The 17,196-nt window shown below is 43.8% G+C and overlaps 1 protein-coding gene across 1 annotated transcript in view; it reads left to right on the forward strand.

Moving 5' to 3' along the window:
• The window catches only part of NHERF4 (NHERF family PDZ scaffold protein 4), a 564,596-nt gene that overhangs the window by 355,807 nt on the left and 191,593 nt on the right, over positions 1-17,196 (forward strand). The window contains exon 5 of the mRNA XM_063941742.1: positions 10,353-10,489. Within this exon, the coding sequence (XP_063797812.1) occupies positions 10,353-10,489 (137 nt within the window). The remainder of the gene's footprint in view (positions 1-10,352; positions 10,490-17,196) is intronic.

Here is a 17,196-nt window from a genome sequence, read left to right on the forward strand (position 1 = left end):
ACAGTGACAGACGAACATACACTGTGGTTTTTCAACTAAATCACAAAATACCTCTCATCTTGCAGTAGAGAGAAACATATGGTATACGTTGAATTTGCCGGCTTTTGGGATCCCAGCGTTCAGGATATTGACGCCAGAATCCTGATAACTGGCACTGCCGGCAACCAGAATACCAGCGCGAAAAATTAAAACCCGGTGCCACTGTTATCCCAGAATGTCAGCAGCAAGTTCCAAGGGTCAGGTTTTTTAGACCCTAATAATTACTGAAAAGAACAAAAATAACGAACTGCGCTTCTCATCCGGGTACCGACATTTATTGCACAATACAATATTTAAAAATAAACGACACCGGCCAGTATCACAAAATTTCAAATAATAAAACACAGTAATACTCAATTAATAATACAGCTAACTACTAGTTTTCATGTGCACATATAGCCAATAAAACACTCCATATGTTTACCGTTAATAATAAATATCATTAATGTATAATACATGCATATTAGTATAAAAGTTTAGCCGTATACAACATGCAGGGGTTAGTACAGTCCAGCCATATAATCAGCCTGCAGGGGTTAATATATTTGTTAGTCTCTAATGTAGGACTTATAACATGCTCCTCCAGACTTCATATATTGTCCAGCTGTCAGCTTATTATAAAACAGTGCAGGCATCCCTGCAAACATGCAGCAATTCAACATAAACAGTCCTGCTGTTATTTGTGTGTTTAAGTCAGCACAGTGATACCGGAGCACACTCCTTATTCCCCCTTAGCACTGGGGTCCACATGCCAACAGCCTCCTCTTCCCCCTTTCTAATGACTGACAATGGGGTACTCAGGCAGAATCATCAGCTGGACAGCTCAAGACTCACGTAACAGAGGGTATGCTCTCCTCCGATTATGAACTCCACGACGCGTTTCCCTGCTTGTATTAGTCATCAGCGGCTTCCTCAGTGTGTATACCAGCACAACAGAGCTAATTACAAAGCCTCTGTCATATGGATGAGACAGAGGGAAACAAACAGTGACAGACAAACATACACTGTGATTTTTCAACTAAATCACAAAATATTTCACATCTAGCAGCAGAGAGACATATGGCATACGTTGAATTTGGCTGCTGTTGGGATCCCAGCACTCAGGATACCGATGCCAGAATCCTGATAGCTGGCAATGCTAACCCAAAAGGAAAACTATTTCTGGTTAAATTACTATAAAGAAAAACAGCTTGTTCCTACAAAGATGTACAATGGAAATCTTACAACACAAATATTCGGCTATGTGTACACATTTTATACAAAGAAGACAAATAGTTGGCTTTAGGTCAGAAATCAATACTGTTACATAGTCCTCAGTGGAAAGGTCCAGTACCAAATGTAGAAAGAGGCCTTTCAAAAGACAGGAATGGAGGAAACAGACACGGATTTGGGAATATGATGAAGACGGAGGTTGTTATGCCTGGACTGGTTCTCAAGATCCTCCCGTTTGTGTCGTAACTCCACAAACTGGGTTCTCACAGAAGAAGCTGCCAATCCATAGCTCCCTGTGAGCGACAGATGACCTGATTCAGAGATGTTCCATTCAATGGAACAAATATTGACACACTGCGCATGTGCCGCATTCACAATGCACATGCGCCAAGGTACCTTTGCTATCACGCTTGCAGTGAAGTTTAACCAAACAGTGATTGGCAGGAAGTGATCATTTGGGGGAGTTACATAGTTACATAGTCAGTGAGTTTGAAAAGAGGCAAAATGGCCATTGGGTTCCACTTGTATTCTGCGTTAATTTGTTCATATTATAATGTGCCTGCTGAATTAATGGTTTAGTACCGATTGACAGCAATGATTCCTACCACTCCCAGATAATTTTAATGTCAATATGCTAAATGCCCTAGCCTTGGATCCATTTTCCTGTTAGAAATTTGTCAAATACATTTTTAAATGCATTTACAGAGTCTGCCATTATTACCTTCTCCGGCAGTGAGTTCCAAATCTTTATTGCCCTTACGGTGAAGAAACCTTTCCTACGTTGTGTACAGAATTTTCTCTCTTCTAGCCTCAGCGAGTGCCCACGCGTCCTATACAGAGTTCTTTTAATAAACAAATCTGCTGCTAACTCCTTGTAATGACCCTTTACATATTTGAAGATATTATTAATGTCTGTTAGGCGCCGAGGGTCCGCCCGTCAGTGCGGCCCGGCGCCTAGCAACTAGGGACGCCGCATGCGGACAGCCGCCGGCTCCCTAGCAACGCTAGACGCCGGGCGCACGGAGCCGCTCAGACCCTAGCAACGGGGACGCCACTGTCGGACCGCGTTCCCCGTTGCTGGGTCTAGATTAATCACCTCATTGGTATCCTGGCCGTGCAGCATGCAGCTGCACGGCATGATTGTTAATTACCCTGTCTGGCTCCTGATTGGAGAGCTCCCAGTTAAAAGCACTCTCTGGACTTCTCACAGACGCCGGTAATAGCTTCCTGTTTGCTGTGTCTGTTGCAGAGAGTTTTCCAGTCCTGTCTATCCGGTCGTTCCTGTCCTCAGTGGTCCAATACTCGGAAGTTGTCATCTTTTCCTGGAGTCCTGACCGAGCACCTTTAACATCTTGTGGTGTTCGTGAGTCGCGGCGTAGCCGTGTGTTGCGGCTTGACCGCTTACTATTTATTATTTGGTTACATTGTGTTTCGGAGCTTTTGCGGAGGATTCCGCTCCCACAAATCCACTCTGGTATCCAGCGGTGCTGGATAGGAGTAACGGATTCGTGGATTTTTGGTTGTCCTTTTCCCTGGCGGTTTGTCCGCACATACTTCTGGTTTAAGTTAGTTAGCTTGTAGCCCCTGGCCTGGTTGCTTAGTCAGAGGGCCCCTTGTTATCACCCTGTCTCGGATTTCCCTTTGTTTCCCATTAAGACCTGAGGGGGCATCGGAGTTGGGCAGACATAATCCGCCCTTCAAACGCGGCTGCCATGGGCTCAAGCAACCATAGTCTCGCAGGGGATTTCTGATAACACGGGCGAGACAACGGAGTTAGGGCGCCAGGGGTTACTAGGCTTTCCTGCTCCCGTAACCAGCATTCCATTCCAGTACTCTGACCTCCGTCATAAGATCACCTCTGGTCAGACGTACTGGTATCATAACAATGTCTCCTGTTAGTCTTTTCTTTTGTATACATATTTAACCTAGTAAGCCTCTCCTCGTATTCCAGCGACTCTAACCCTTTTATCAATTTAGTAGCTCTTCTTTGAACTCTTTCTAGTTCTCCAATATCTTTTTTGTAATATGGGGCCCAGTACTGAACACAATATTCCAGGTGCGGGCGTACCAATGATTTGTACAACGGCAGGATTACATCCTCGTCCCTTGTCTCTATGCCCCGTTTAATGCACGCAAGCACTTTACTTGCCTTCTTTGCTGCAGTTTGGCATTGTGTACTGTTACTAAGCCTATTATCTATGAGCACCCCCAAATCTTTTTCCACCATAGTTACCCCTAGATTTTCTCCATCTAGAGTGTATCAAGTGTGTTTTTTGTCCCAAAATGCATAACTTGCATTTTTCTTTGTTGAACCTCATTTTCCATTTAGGCGCCCAGATTTCCAGTTTAACTAAGCCATTCTGTTGAGACTCCACATCGGTTTCTGAATTAATTACCTTACACAGTTTAGTGTCATCTGCAAAGATCGACACTGTGCTTTCCAGGCCTATTCCTAAATCATTGATAAATATAGTGAATAGCAGTGGGCCAAGAACGGACCCTTGTGGTGTTCCGCTGACTACTGGTGCCCAGCTGGAGAACATCCCATTGACCACTACTCGTTGTACCCCGTTATCCAGCCAATTACCTATCCATGTACAAAAAGTATTTCCTAGGCTAAGTTCCCATAATTTGTGGGAAGTCTCCTACAGTATGTGGCACTGTATCAAAGGCTTTTACAAAATCTAAGTAAACAATGTCCACTGCTTTTCCCTGGTCAAGATTCTTGCTCACTTCCTCGTAGAAGCTAATTAAGTTGGTTTGACATGATCTGTTCCTTACAAACCCATGCTGACTTTTGGCAGTAACTAATATTTTACCCACTATAGAGGTTAAACTAACTGGTCTATAGTTTCCAGGATTATTTTTAGTTCCCTTTTTAAATAAAGGCACTACCACAGCTATGCGCCAATCCTTTGGTACCATGCCTGATCTAATTGAACTAATGAAAATCTGGTATAGGGGTTTTGCTAGCTGGGTCCTAAGCTCCATAATAATCCTCGGATGAAAACTGTCTGGGCTGGTGATTTATTAATCTTTATTTTGCTTAGTCTCTCCAGGACTACTTCCTCACTTAAACAAGTATCTAGCCAAGAGTCATTACCTACACTGTCGTTAAGCACTACTGTCACCTGCGCATCCTACCAGGTGAATCCTGAGGAAAAAAATTTGTTCAATATTTCCACTTTTAATGGGCCCACGTTCTCCTTCAACCATTTACTGTTTATATATTTATAAAACTTTTTAGGATTGTTTTACTCTCTATAACGCTTTGCTTTTCACTTGCAATTTTAGCTGCTCTTATTACTCTTTTGCATCTTTTATTGCATTCCTTGTAATTCCGGAATGACTCCTCCCCTCCATTAGATTTAAATGTTTTAAAAGCACAGCTCTTATTAGCTATTGCTTTTTTGACCTCCTTATTAAGCCACATTGGTTTGTGTTTAGTACTCCTGTGTTTACTGTTCATTGGAATTAATTTGTGAATATTGCTTTCAAGCAACCCTTTTAAAGCATCCCACATTTGTCCTTGCCATGAAACAACTCTTCCCAGTCAATGCCGTTTAGTGCCCATCTCAGCATATTGAAGTTAGCTTTTCTAAAGTTGAATATTTTGGTTGCTCCCTTATAGCTATTTTTCTTGAAACTGATGTCAAAAGTGATCATATAGGCCCTCATTCCGAGTTGTTCGCTCGCTAGCTGCTTTTAGCAGCATTGCACACGCTAGGCCGCCGCCCTCTGGGAGTGTATTTTAGCTTAGCAGAATAGTGAACGAAAGATTAGCAGAATTGCGAATAAATAATTCTTAGCAGTTTCTGAGTAGCTCGAGACTTACTCCTACACTGCGAACAGCTTAGCCCGTTTCGTTCCTGGTTTGACGTCACAAACATGCCCTGCGTTCGGCCAGCCACTCCCCCCGTTTCTCCAGACACTCCCGCGTTTTTCCCTGACACGCCTGCGTTTTTTAGCAAATGCCGGGAAAATGCTGAGTTGCCACCCAGAAACGCCCCTTTCCTGTCAATCATTTACAGAACACCAGTGGACTGAAAAGCGCCGCAGAAGCCACAGGAAAACAGCTAAGTTTTGTGTTAAATAACTAAGCGCATGCGCTCTGCGTACCATGCGCAGTTAGCAACAAACCGCAACATAGCGAAAATCGGCAATGAGTGAACAACTCGGAATGACCCCCATAGTGATTGCTGTTTCCCAAGGTCTTCCCAACTTTAGTGTTTGAGATAATGGCCACATAATTGGTAATAACTAGGTCCAGAATAGTTTTACCTCTAGTTGGGTCCTCGACAGGGTCAAGAATTTTATCCTTCAATGTATTTAAAAACCTGCTGCTCCTAGTTTTTAAACATGAATCGTTCCTCCAATTTATATCAGGATAGTTAAAGTCTCCTAACACTAGGATGTCCCCCATTCCTGCTGCTATTTCAATTTGCTGTAAGAGTTGTTCCTCCTCATGTACGCTGATATCCGGCTGCTTGTAGCACATACCAATGACTAGTTTCTTTGCTTCAGTGCTCTCACTTGTGATCTCAACCCATAGCGACTCCACGTTATCTCCAATCCCCTTGTAAATAGTATCTATTAAGCATGGTTTAAGAGATGGTTTAACGAAGAGACATACCCCTCCTCCCCTTTTGGTAGCCCTCTCCCTCCTCAAAAGAAAATAACCCTCCAAAAACGCAACCCAGTCGTGAGAGTCGTCCCACCATGTTTCCGTAATACCTATAATATCGTATTGGAATTTTGATACAAGACATTCCAATTCTCCCATTTTACCCGATAGGCTTCTTGCATTCGCAAGCATACATTTTAGCTTAGTGTTTCCCTTGACGGTTTGTTTTAATGGTATCTTATCTGTCTTTCTAGAATTACTCTTACCGATTGTTAATCTCCTCCCTCCATTTCCACCCCCATCATACTTAATACCTCCTTCCTCACTACTATCACTATTTGATGTAATAAGTCTTTCTATATCCAGTCCCCTGATGTTAGTATCTTCCTTAATGCTATGGACATCTTTTCTATATTCCGTATTGTTGTGCAATAGTCATCCATAGATAATAAATTTAGAATATCTTGAACAATACCTGTGTCAGTAATTCTGGTGTCAATACCCATGCAGATACCCTTGCCCTTGCCTGCTGATCTTTCGCTCCCCCCTTCTCCTCCACCAAATTCTTCACTACCCGATCTTTACTGTTTTCTCTGTTTGTCCCATAGATTCTAGCTAAACCCTCCACCAAGGCCTCTAGTTTAAAAGCTTCTCCGACCTTCTTCCCATCCTACCCCCCAGCCCTGCAGCCCCCTCCTCATTTAGGTGCAATCCATCGCAACAAAAAAGATGGCGCCTAACTGAGAAGTCCACCCAGTGTTCTAAGAACACAAACCCCTCCTTCCTACACCAGTCTCTAAGCCACACATTTTACCTCCCGGATCTCCCTCTGCCTTCCTGGGCTAGCGCGTGGCACTGGCAATATTTCGGAGAATATTACCTTAGATGTCCTTGCCTTAATTTTCTTGCCTAATTTCCTATAGTCTTTCTTAAAGACATCCCACCCACCACTAAATTTGTCATTGGTGCCAACATGCACCAAGACTGCCGGGTCTTTACCAGCCGCTCTCAACAATCTATCTACCTGGTCCACGATGTGCCATACCCGAGCACCCGGGAGACATCAGACTGTACGGCGATCATGGTCCAGGTAGCAGATTGCCCTGTCTGTCCTCCTGATGATAGAATCCCCTACTACCACAATCTTACTAGGTACCTTACTATCTTTTTTCCCATCTGTACCTGGGGGTACCAATCCTCTGGTTGCTAGAGGGAACAGTCTCCTCCGGTTCCGTCATTTCCTCAGTGTCATCCCCAGATTCTTCATCCAATCGGGCGAATTTGTTGGGGTTTGGCAGATCGGAGATGTCTTGTCTCCCCCTCTTCTTCTTCCTTCTAACCGTGACCCAGCTGGCTACCTGATCATCCTCGTCTACCAGTGCACCCCCCTGCAACTCCTCCACTGTTCAATCTAAACTTTGCTCAAGATTGTGAATGTCCCTCAGTTGCTAAACGGTCTGCTCCAGATCAGTTACCTATGCTTCTAGGGCAGCAGTTCGCTCACATTTCGCACACATGTACCTGCACTCGGACTGTTGTGCCATGTGCGCATACATCATGCACGACACGCACTGAGTGAGGTCCCCAATCTCGGCCCCACCCATTTTTAATATGTGCTAACTCAGTTACATTCTAAAAATAAAAATCAAGGGGACAATCAATATAAAAATACATTAAATATGGGACAAAAGGACAATAAATAAGCAGATAAATAAAGGACAAATATAGGATAAATTAAGTAGGATAAATTAAGTACAAATAAAGTAAAATACAGTAAGGGACAGGTGAAAAAAATTAAAAGAGAGGGGAAATCTATATGTAAAGGACAATATATAAGGTACCAGGGGTCAATAAATAAACAACTGATAATACAGGATAAATTAATACAAGGTTTTACAGTAAAATACAGTAAAAGACAAAGGGAGACCATCAATTATACAGAAAAGTTGGGAAAGTTGATACTTATCTGCTTCCTTTTTTCCGATCTGTTCTCAGGTGCAGTACCTTAGTTAATGGAGTGATTGAAAAAAATGCACGCATGTCATTAACTTTTTGGGGGCGTGTATCTGCAATCCGCTGCAAGCTTTTACATACAATTCTGCTGTGCCCAGTCTGCATATCCACTGGACTACCATTAAGACATACTTGCCTACCTGCCCCTCTCCATGAGGGAGAAAATGCTCTGTTCCTGGACTTTCCTAGTAATGTATGATTGCCATCACCTGTGGTGAAACATCTTTCTTATCAATTAACTAGCTCACCACAGGTGATGGCAATCATACATTACTAGGAAAGTCCAGGAACAGAGCATTTTCTCCCTCATGGAGAGGGGCAGGTAGGCAAGTATGCATTAAGCCCAATATTCCTTGTTCTTGCGTATAGCCTGCAAATGTGTATGCAATTGTGAATGAGTTGTGATCGCTCTGGTGGGCATCTCTTTTCATTTCTGGGTGGCAACTTACTCGCTGATGTTGGCAGTTGCGAAGCCGAAAAAAATGAACTTGCAATTGCATTAGCGTCCATCTCAGTCAGGCCCCGAGTTCATAAGTTTTGGATTCCAAAGAGTCTGTGCGAGCACCCAGCGAAGTGATGTCAGACTTGAAATCCTCAACAACCTTTTTCAATTCCTGCTGGAACATGAGCTTAATGACATCCACCAAATTTTCTAGGACTGCCTTAATAGTGAAATCAGTCTCAGGCAGTGGAGAGGATATTGGTGTGGGAGGATCCGCAGAGTCGGCAGGTTGTGTGTGTAGTAGATTTTGATTTACCTCCAAAGAAAGCAGATGCTGCACTGTGTACACTTGTTAGGCATATCTTTGGGTGAAAGGTGCGGATTGAAAGCTATATCTGTAGAAATGCATTCAGAGAATAAGCACTGTTGCAAGGAAGATTGTTTGTCTTTGAGAGCCACAGGTTAGATGAGCAGCAGCACTACTTCAATGTGCAGTTGAGGTAATGGTGCAACAAATATGAGCCAGCGAGGACCTCCAGTGTTAGAATGGAGGTTGCACAGCAGTATTTGTAATGAACAGTGAATGTCACTGGAATCAACTTGCTGCTGTCACACTAAAGTCATCCGCAAGCTCGTAGTCACAGAAAATGCCCTGAAGCTGCCTATGAGGTTAGGGGATCAGGATGCAGTGATAGGAAAAAGGGGGAAAAACAGGTGCCGGGTATGCATACAATAGAGACAAAAGAAAAAATAACACTTTCTCCTCCCAAGGTGAGTGACAGGCTGAGAGCTGCTGCAGAACCAATGCTGGATGTTTCAAAGGTTACAGGTTGACCGGGTAGTTCTGGTGGTCTGTGGCCTGTGGCACATAAGGAATAGTGCAAAATGGCTGGTGAGGAGAATATGCCTGCAGTGATCGATGACATGCACCAGGTGTCTTGCAGGCTGGAACTACAGGCAGATGCAATAGTCGATAGTCGTCTGGGAAGACAGAGGTGAGAGTCACAGTCACCCCGGACAGAGAGGGGAGAAAATCGTGCGGGCTAAGCTGGCTCAGTGAGACTGTGAAGCCAGTCTAAATGTCCCAGGTCTAAGCCCACAAAATGGTGACCGTGGCTCCGATGTAGATGGTAGATCTTTGCTCCTAGAGCAGGAGCGACTAAGAGCTGGATGGAAAAGCTCTGTGGGAGGCTCAGAAACCAGTGAAGTGCCAACTGGCACCATTTAACGAGGTGGATGGCTGCCAAGGTGTCCAGTAGGTGATAAATCATGCCTCTCCAGCAGTACACTAGAAATCTATGGCCGCTATCTTGGCTTCACAAGCCACTCCCTTACCAATGGCAACATTGATGGTGTCCATCAATGGTTCATCACTAATTCCAGTTCAACATTACATTTTCTCTATTGCGCATCTAGGATCTGTTTAGAGCGTAATAACATAAAGCTTCACAAAAGTATATTCCCTTTCCTGATATAGAATAACAATTCTGATTTTTGAGAGGTTTTGTCGTTGAAGAGGGGGAGGTATGTTCCATTGACTTATGATGACCCCTCAGTGCATGTGCATGTGGCTCTGAAAAGGTGTTTTTAGATTTTACTCCACTGGCTACATGACTCTTGTCTGACATTTTCTGAAAAGTAAGGGGGAAATAAAGCTCTTTTGTAAGAACTCCCTTGCTACCATGGCTAAAGTCTTTGGGCTTTACCATCTGTCTTCCTTCTGCTGCCTCTTTCAGCAACTTTGATACTCTTCCTGCCATGTCGCTGTTTAGTTAGCGAGGCACTATAAGGTTTTTTTTAGTTAGTAGTTACTGTTAGGTTTAGATATGCTGCTGACTACTTGATCACTGCAAATAATGCACTAAGCCAGTGCTTAACAGTGACTATATATTGCACATTTTTTAACCACTTTATTAATACAGGAGTCTCTTTTTAAAAAGTATATTTTGTATTAGTATGTCACATCGTTGCATTTCCCAAATGTCATATTAGCATTGAATTAACTGTTTTGTTGTGTCCAAGGTGTTCGTGGCACATTTCTACTCACAGTGGAAGATGGGGGTTCTGCACAAAAAGCTGGTGTACCTCAGGGAGCCCGACTTCTTGATGTTAATGGTGAAAATATCATGAGCTTCACACTGAGTCAGCTGACCAAAAAGGTAACTTACTTTATATTACAATTCAGTGTACAGACTTCTGTGTCTAGTGTAGTGCTTGTTTGTATATCTCTTTCAGTTCTGCAAACTATCAAATATGCTGCAGATAAATGTAGCAAGACAAATAAAGTGCTGACACTTACGGAAGATGAATTAAGTCTCCTAAAGAAAGGAGAAGTTGCTCATAGCACCAATCAGCTTAGGTGAAGGATTTATCAAGTACATTCTATAAAATGATAGGTAGAAGCTGATTGGTTGCTCTGGACCACTTCACCACTTAGTAAGTCCTTGTCACAATTGCACAACAGTAGAGAGGTAGCAGTCATGTAAAAGAGAGATAACACGAATTGTAATTATGAATTGTTAGTAAAAGGTCTCAAAACTTTCATTTTCTTTTGGCCAAATAATAGTTGTCTAATAAAAACTCCACAATAACTTTACTGCTAGGTTCAGCCCGACTTGTCTATTGCCTAGGCCATGTATATGCAGACATGGGGATCCAAAGATCCCTCTCTGAGGAATAAAATGTAGCCTGTAGGCCAGTGGCGGATCTAGATGGGGTGGTTTAAGAGTCCTGACACCTCCCCTCTACTTATAGGTCCTCCCACTTAGTTCTGCCCCCTCCCAGTTTCAGCAAATATTGAAAAAATCTTTTATAACATAAACTCCACCTTGGTCCTCAAGGCACACTAACATTATGCTAGACAGCCCTGTCTGTATGACTTTTAAAATTATTTACTTATTACCAGTTATTTATATAGCACACACATATTCTGCAACACTTCTACAGAGAATATTCACATCAGCCCCAGTGAAGCTTACAATTTGTATTCCCTATGACATATACCCCCAGTGCCAGATACACGTATACCCCCACAGTACCAGACACACATATACCCCCACAGTAACAGGTACACATATGTTCCCCAGTGCCAGATACACATATGTTCCCTGTGCCAGATACACATATGTCCCCAGTGCCAGATACACATATGTCCGCAGTGCCAGATACACATATGTCCGCAGTGCCAGATACACATATGTCCGCAGTGCCAGATACATATGTCCCCAGCGCCAGATACACATATGTCCCCAGCGCCAGATACACATATGTCCCCAGCACCAGATACATATATGCCCCCAGTGCCAGATACACATATGCCCCCAGCCCTGTTGCTTACCACCACCACCAGTCGTGTTCCACCGCCGCTTAGAGGGTCCCGTGTCTGGCGTATGCGTGGGGCCAGCTCTAGCTGCTGTTGGTGGTTGTATCTGACCAGTGTCCATGTGTGGGGCAGGGAACAGGAGGGTTGCGGCACTTCACCAGGGAGTGGGGAGGTAGCAATTACAGCACTTCCACCAGCAAGCAGGGAGGGAACGATCACGGCACTTCCGCCTGTTGGAAAGCAAGTCCCCGACGGATGCGATCACAGTGGAAGAGGACCCGGCACAGCCAGAGGTGACTTGTCAGATGTGTGGGGCAGGCAGGTGTACAGAGGGCGATTGCCCTTTCCGCCCCCCTTTAAATCCGCCACTGCTGTAGGCTACAACGCATAATGGGTTTGGGCTGAAATGCCAGCGGTTGTGATGCCGGCGGTCAGTATACTAAATGAGGCACCCGGGTTAGAATCCCAATGCTTAAACCTAACCTTCCTCTCTACAGCTTAACCATAACCATCCCTAGGGGTGCCTAAACCTACCCACCCCCCCATAGCCTAAACCTAAACTTGCCTTCATGCAGCCATACTCTAACCCTCCTCCCACAGCCTAAACCTATCCTCCTCCCTCTGTGGCTTACCTATCTGTCAGCCCAGCAGTCACTCATTCGGGATTCCAGATGTCAGGATGCCAATGCAGGGATTGTGACCTCATTCGGAATGCCAGCGCCAGCATTCCAAACATTGTCAGGATTCCGGTATCAGTATTTCGGATGCTGGGATACTGACAGTCTATTGGGGCCAAGCTCCAAAAAGCTATGCTTTTCAAAGAATTGTAAATTGCATATTTACAGTATTCTAGGTTTTTTGCTTATGTGACCAAAAAACAGTACTGCTGCAGATATACCTGATATCTGTGGTGGTAACCTCATAAAATGATGATTACTTCCAGAATATTGACTGCAAAAGTATATTAATAAATAGAAGAGATGTGCACCAATCCCCATGATTTATCATTGGTTTTGGATCTGTATTAATATCATGTTCTCTTTTTGGTTCTAATTTTGCAAAACCACCCTCCTGTGTTTAGGTTTTGAATTTTTATTTTTTTAAATGCTTAAAACAGCTTAAAATCATGTTGTTTGGGACTGTGTTTGCTCCTACAGTATTATTAACCTCAATAACATTCATTTCCAGTCAATGTTTACCACCTCAGAGCTCATAATATTGTTTTCACCAATATTGGCCAAATGTTGGAGTGAGCTGGCTGGTTACTACGTGACAGAGCAGTGGCACAAACACACTGCAGTTTCTAGCACATCATCAGTATGAAACATTGCCACACAGCAGTGTCAGAAAAAGAAAGTGGTGGAAGGTGGAATTGTCCTTGGGCCCTCCCACCCATCATTATATTGGATAATAAAAAGGACATGCACAGCTTAACAAACCAAACACTTCAGTGTCAGGGACTGCCAGTGGCTTAGTGCTTGGTTTATTTGGAACCCCACAAAACATTTTGTTTTAAATGACTACATCCAATCAATAATGAGGATATTGAGGATGGAGGTGTTGGAGTTGGAGACTGTATGTGCTGGGGTTTAGCTGAGAGATGGGTGCTAGATGATGCTGGACAGTATTATTTTAGCACATTTTTCAAATTTTGACAAAAACTTTGCATGAACTTGCTGCAAATGACGTAACAAGGGAGAGGTTCCTAGACAGTTCGTGCCACTATATCTACTTAGTTTGGCTTTACAAGTGCTACAGATGGCTTGACAAGTGTTTAGGATGAAAATAATTCCACACATACTGTATGAGGTTAATTTTTTGTTCTTATGCACAGGCATGACAATTGCCTTCTTATCATAGGCAGGAATTGCTGCCACTGGTGCCTGACTTACACAAACAACATCCTCATCATCAACATCCTCATTTATGGCATTAGCTACATAAATATCCTCCTCATCCTGTTGTACTTCCACAGTGGCACCCTCTGTTTCATTTCTTTGTTATACTGTCTATACTTGTGCTACTCATTTTCACATTTGCAGAGGGTGCAGAATTGGTGGAAAGAAGCTTTTCTATGATTACACTACCAGTATCATAAATGTGTGACTCACACATAGCCAACATGGATGCCCTCAGACTCTCCTCAAAGATTTATGATGTTTCTTAAAATGGTTTGTTCTTCAGTCTGAGTGTTTTTTTTTTCTGCCCTGACATGCCTGTTTTACATTTATGGTCTCATATAGACTCTGAGGGACAAGGTGTTGCATCATCATGTGAGGTTGCAGAAAAAAAATGCCTGACTGACAGCAGTTCTAAAACTATCAATTCCACCCCAAAAATGGAAGGCTTAAGCCTTTCCTTGCTACTGCATGTGGTGTAAGGCATGTTGGCAATGTTTTGTGTTTTGGCGGGGAACTTTAGCTCTATTAGAGGTGATGTTTTTTTCAATAACATTGTATAGTATTATTTTGATTTCAGGGACCCTTTCTTAAACCTTCTTTGCTCTTGAGCATCAGCTTTAGTAGATGTTGAAGTAATAACTGGAGATGAGCGGGTTCGGTTCTCAGAGAACCAAACCCTACCGGACTTCACGCTCCGAGTCCGGATCCGAGTCAGGCTCTGGTTTTCCCGCCTAACTCGTAAACAAGAATGAGGCAAAACGTCATCATCCCGCTATCGGATTCTCGCGGGATTTGGATTCCATATAAGGAGCCGTGCGTCCATGCCATTTTCACTCCGGCATTGGAGAGTGTATAGAGAGGACGTGTCTCCGTTCTCTGTGTCCGTGTCTTCTGTTACATTTATCCAGTCACAGTGGTTGTGTCCTCTTGCTGCCATATGTCCAGTGCAGCTGTATAAGTCCAGTTCAGTGGTGCTGTGTTGTGCTGCATCAGTTCAGTGGTGATGTATTGTGCTGCATCAGTCCAGTGGTAGTGTCCTGTGCATCAGCCATCAGCCATTCCAGTGACCAGGCAGTCACAGTGGTATCCTCTGCTGCCATATGTCCAGTGCTGGTGTATAATAATAAGTCCCTTACAGTGTTGCTGTGTTGTCCTGCATCAGACCAGTGGTAGTGTCCTGTGCATCAGCCATCAGTCATTCCAGTGACCAGGCAGTCACAGTGGTATCCTCTGCTGCCATATGTCCAGTGCTGCTGTATAATAACAAGTCCCTTACAGTGTTGCGGTGTTGTCCTGCATCAGACCAGTGGTAGTGTCCTGTGCATCAGCCATCAGTCATTCCAGTGACCAGGCAGTCACAGTGGTATTCTCTGCTGCCATATGTCCAGTGCTCCTGTGCCGCATATTGGGCCTAATTCAGATCTGTTCGCTCGCTAGCTATTTTTTGCAGTGCTGCGAACAGATAGACGCCGCCTATAGGGGAGTGTATTTTAGCTTTGCAAGTGTGCGAACACATGTGCAGCCGAGCAGTACAAAAACAGTTTGTGCAGTTTCTGAGTAGCTTTGACCTTACTCAGCCGCTGCGATCACTTCAGCCTATTCGAGCACGGAATTGACATCAGACACCCGCCCTACAAACGCCTTGACAGGCCTGCGTTTTTCCAAACACTCCCAAAAAACGGTCAGTTGCCACCCACAAATGCCCTCTTTCTGTCTATCTCTTGCATTCGGCTGTGCGAATGGATTCTTCGCTAGAACCAGTGCACAGCAATGATCCGCTTTGTACAAGTACGCTGTGCCTGCGCATTGCGGTGCATACGTATGCGCAGTAGTTACCTGATTGCTGCGCAGCGAAAAACGCTACCGAGCGAACAGATCTGAATTAGGGCCATTGTGTTATATAACTCCAGAAAAATAATGGAGAACAAAAATTTGGAGGATAAAATAGGGAAAGATCAAGAACCACTTCCTCCTAGTGCTGAAGCTGCTGCCACTAGCCATGACATAGACGATGAAATGCCAGCAACGTCGCCTGCCAAGGCCAATGTCCAATGTGATAGTAGAGGGCATGTAAAATCCAAAAAGCCAAAGTTCAGTAAAAAGACCTCAAAAAAATTAATTAAATGGTCTGAGGAACGTAAATTTGCCAATATGCCATTTACGACACAGAGTGGCAAGGAATGGCTAAGGCCCTGGCCTATGTTCATGACTAGTGGTTCAGCTTCACATGACGATGGAAGCCCTCAATCTCCATTTTGCCATTTTATTCCAGTGATTTGGACGTATAATTCCAGTGATTTGGACATATAATTCCAGTGATTTGGACATATAATTCCAGTGATTTGGACATATAATTCCAGTGATTTGGACATATAATTCCAGTAATTTGGACATATAATTCCAGTAATTTGGACATATAATTCCAGTAATTTTGCAGTATAATTCCAAGGATTTGGACGTATAATTCCAGTGATTTGGATGTATATTTACAGTGATTTTGCCATTTCATTCCAGTGATTTGGACATATAATTCCAGTGATTTGGATGTATAATTCCAGTGGGAATTGTTTGTGTCACTTGGCTTAGTCATACAGCTACCTCATTGCACCTCTTCGACATCTTTGCATGAGGTGCTGTTTGGGGCCTAGTTTTTGAAAAGTGCCATCCTGTCTGACACTGCCGTATGAGTCAAGGGGTACTGCTGTATTATTCCTGGGGTACTGCTGTATAAGTCCACCAATTGCAGAATTTTTTAAAAATGACAGGGGCGTGCTGGAGATGCTGTCAGTGGTCCGAATAATTGCGGCCCACTTTCAAAATTCAGCCACTGCGTGACACTACTAGATGGGCCAGGTAGTTGTGTCACCTAGCTTAGTCAAACAGCAACCTCGATGCACCTCTTTTTCTTCTTTGCATCATGTGTTGTTTGGGGCCTTGTTTTATATCTGCCCTCCTGTCTACCACTGCAGTGCCAAACCTAGATGGGCCGATTGTTTGTGTCACTTGGCTTAGTCATACAGCTACCTCATTGACCACTTCTACATCTTTGCATGAGGTGCTGTTGAGGCCTTTTTTGGGATATCTGCTCTCCTGTCTGCCACTGCAGTGCCACTCCTAGATGGGCCACTTGTTTGTTTCACTTGGCTTAGTCATACAGCTACCTCATTGCACCTCTTCTACATCTTTGCATGAGGTGCAGTTTGGTGTCTAGTTTTTGAAACGTGCCATCCTGTCCAACACTGCAGTGCCACTCCAAGATGGGCCAGGTGTTTGTGCTGCACACTTGTTTTGCTTGACTTAGTCATACTGCAGCCTCATTGCACCTCTTTTTCTTCTTTACATCATGTGCTGTTTGGGGCCTATTTTTATATCTGCCCTACTGTCTACCACTGCAGTGCCACACCTAGATGGGCCACTTGTTTGTGTCACTTGGCTTAGTCATACAGCTACCTCATTGCACCTCTTCTACATCTTTGCATGAGGTGCTGTTTGGTGCCTAGTTTTTGAAACGTGCCAGGTGTTTGTGCCACACACGTGTCATTTAGCTTAGTTATACAGCCACCTTGGTGCAACCTTTTGGCCTAAAAACAATATTGTGAGGTGTGAGGTGTTCAGAATAGACTGGAAATGAGTAGAAATTAAT

Source organism: Pseudophryne corroboree, chromosome 10 (genome assembly GCF_028390025.1).
Source record: "Pseudophryne corroboree isolate aPseCor3 chromosome 10, aPseCor3.hap2, whole genome shotgun sequence".
Taxonomy (NCBI): Eukaryota; Metazoa; Chordata; class Amphibia; order Anura; family Myobatrachidae; genus Pseudophryne; species Pseudophryne corroboree.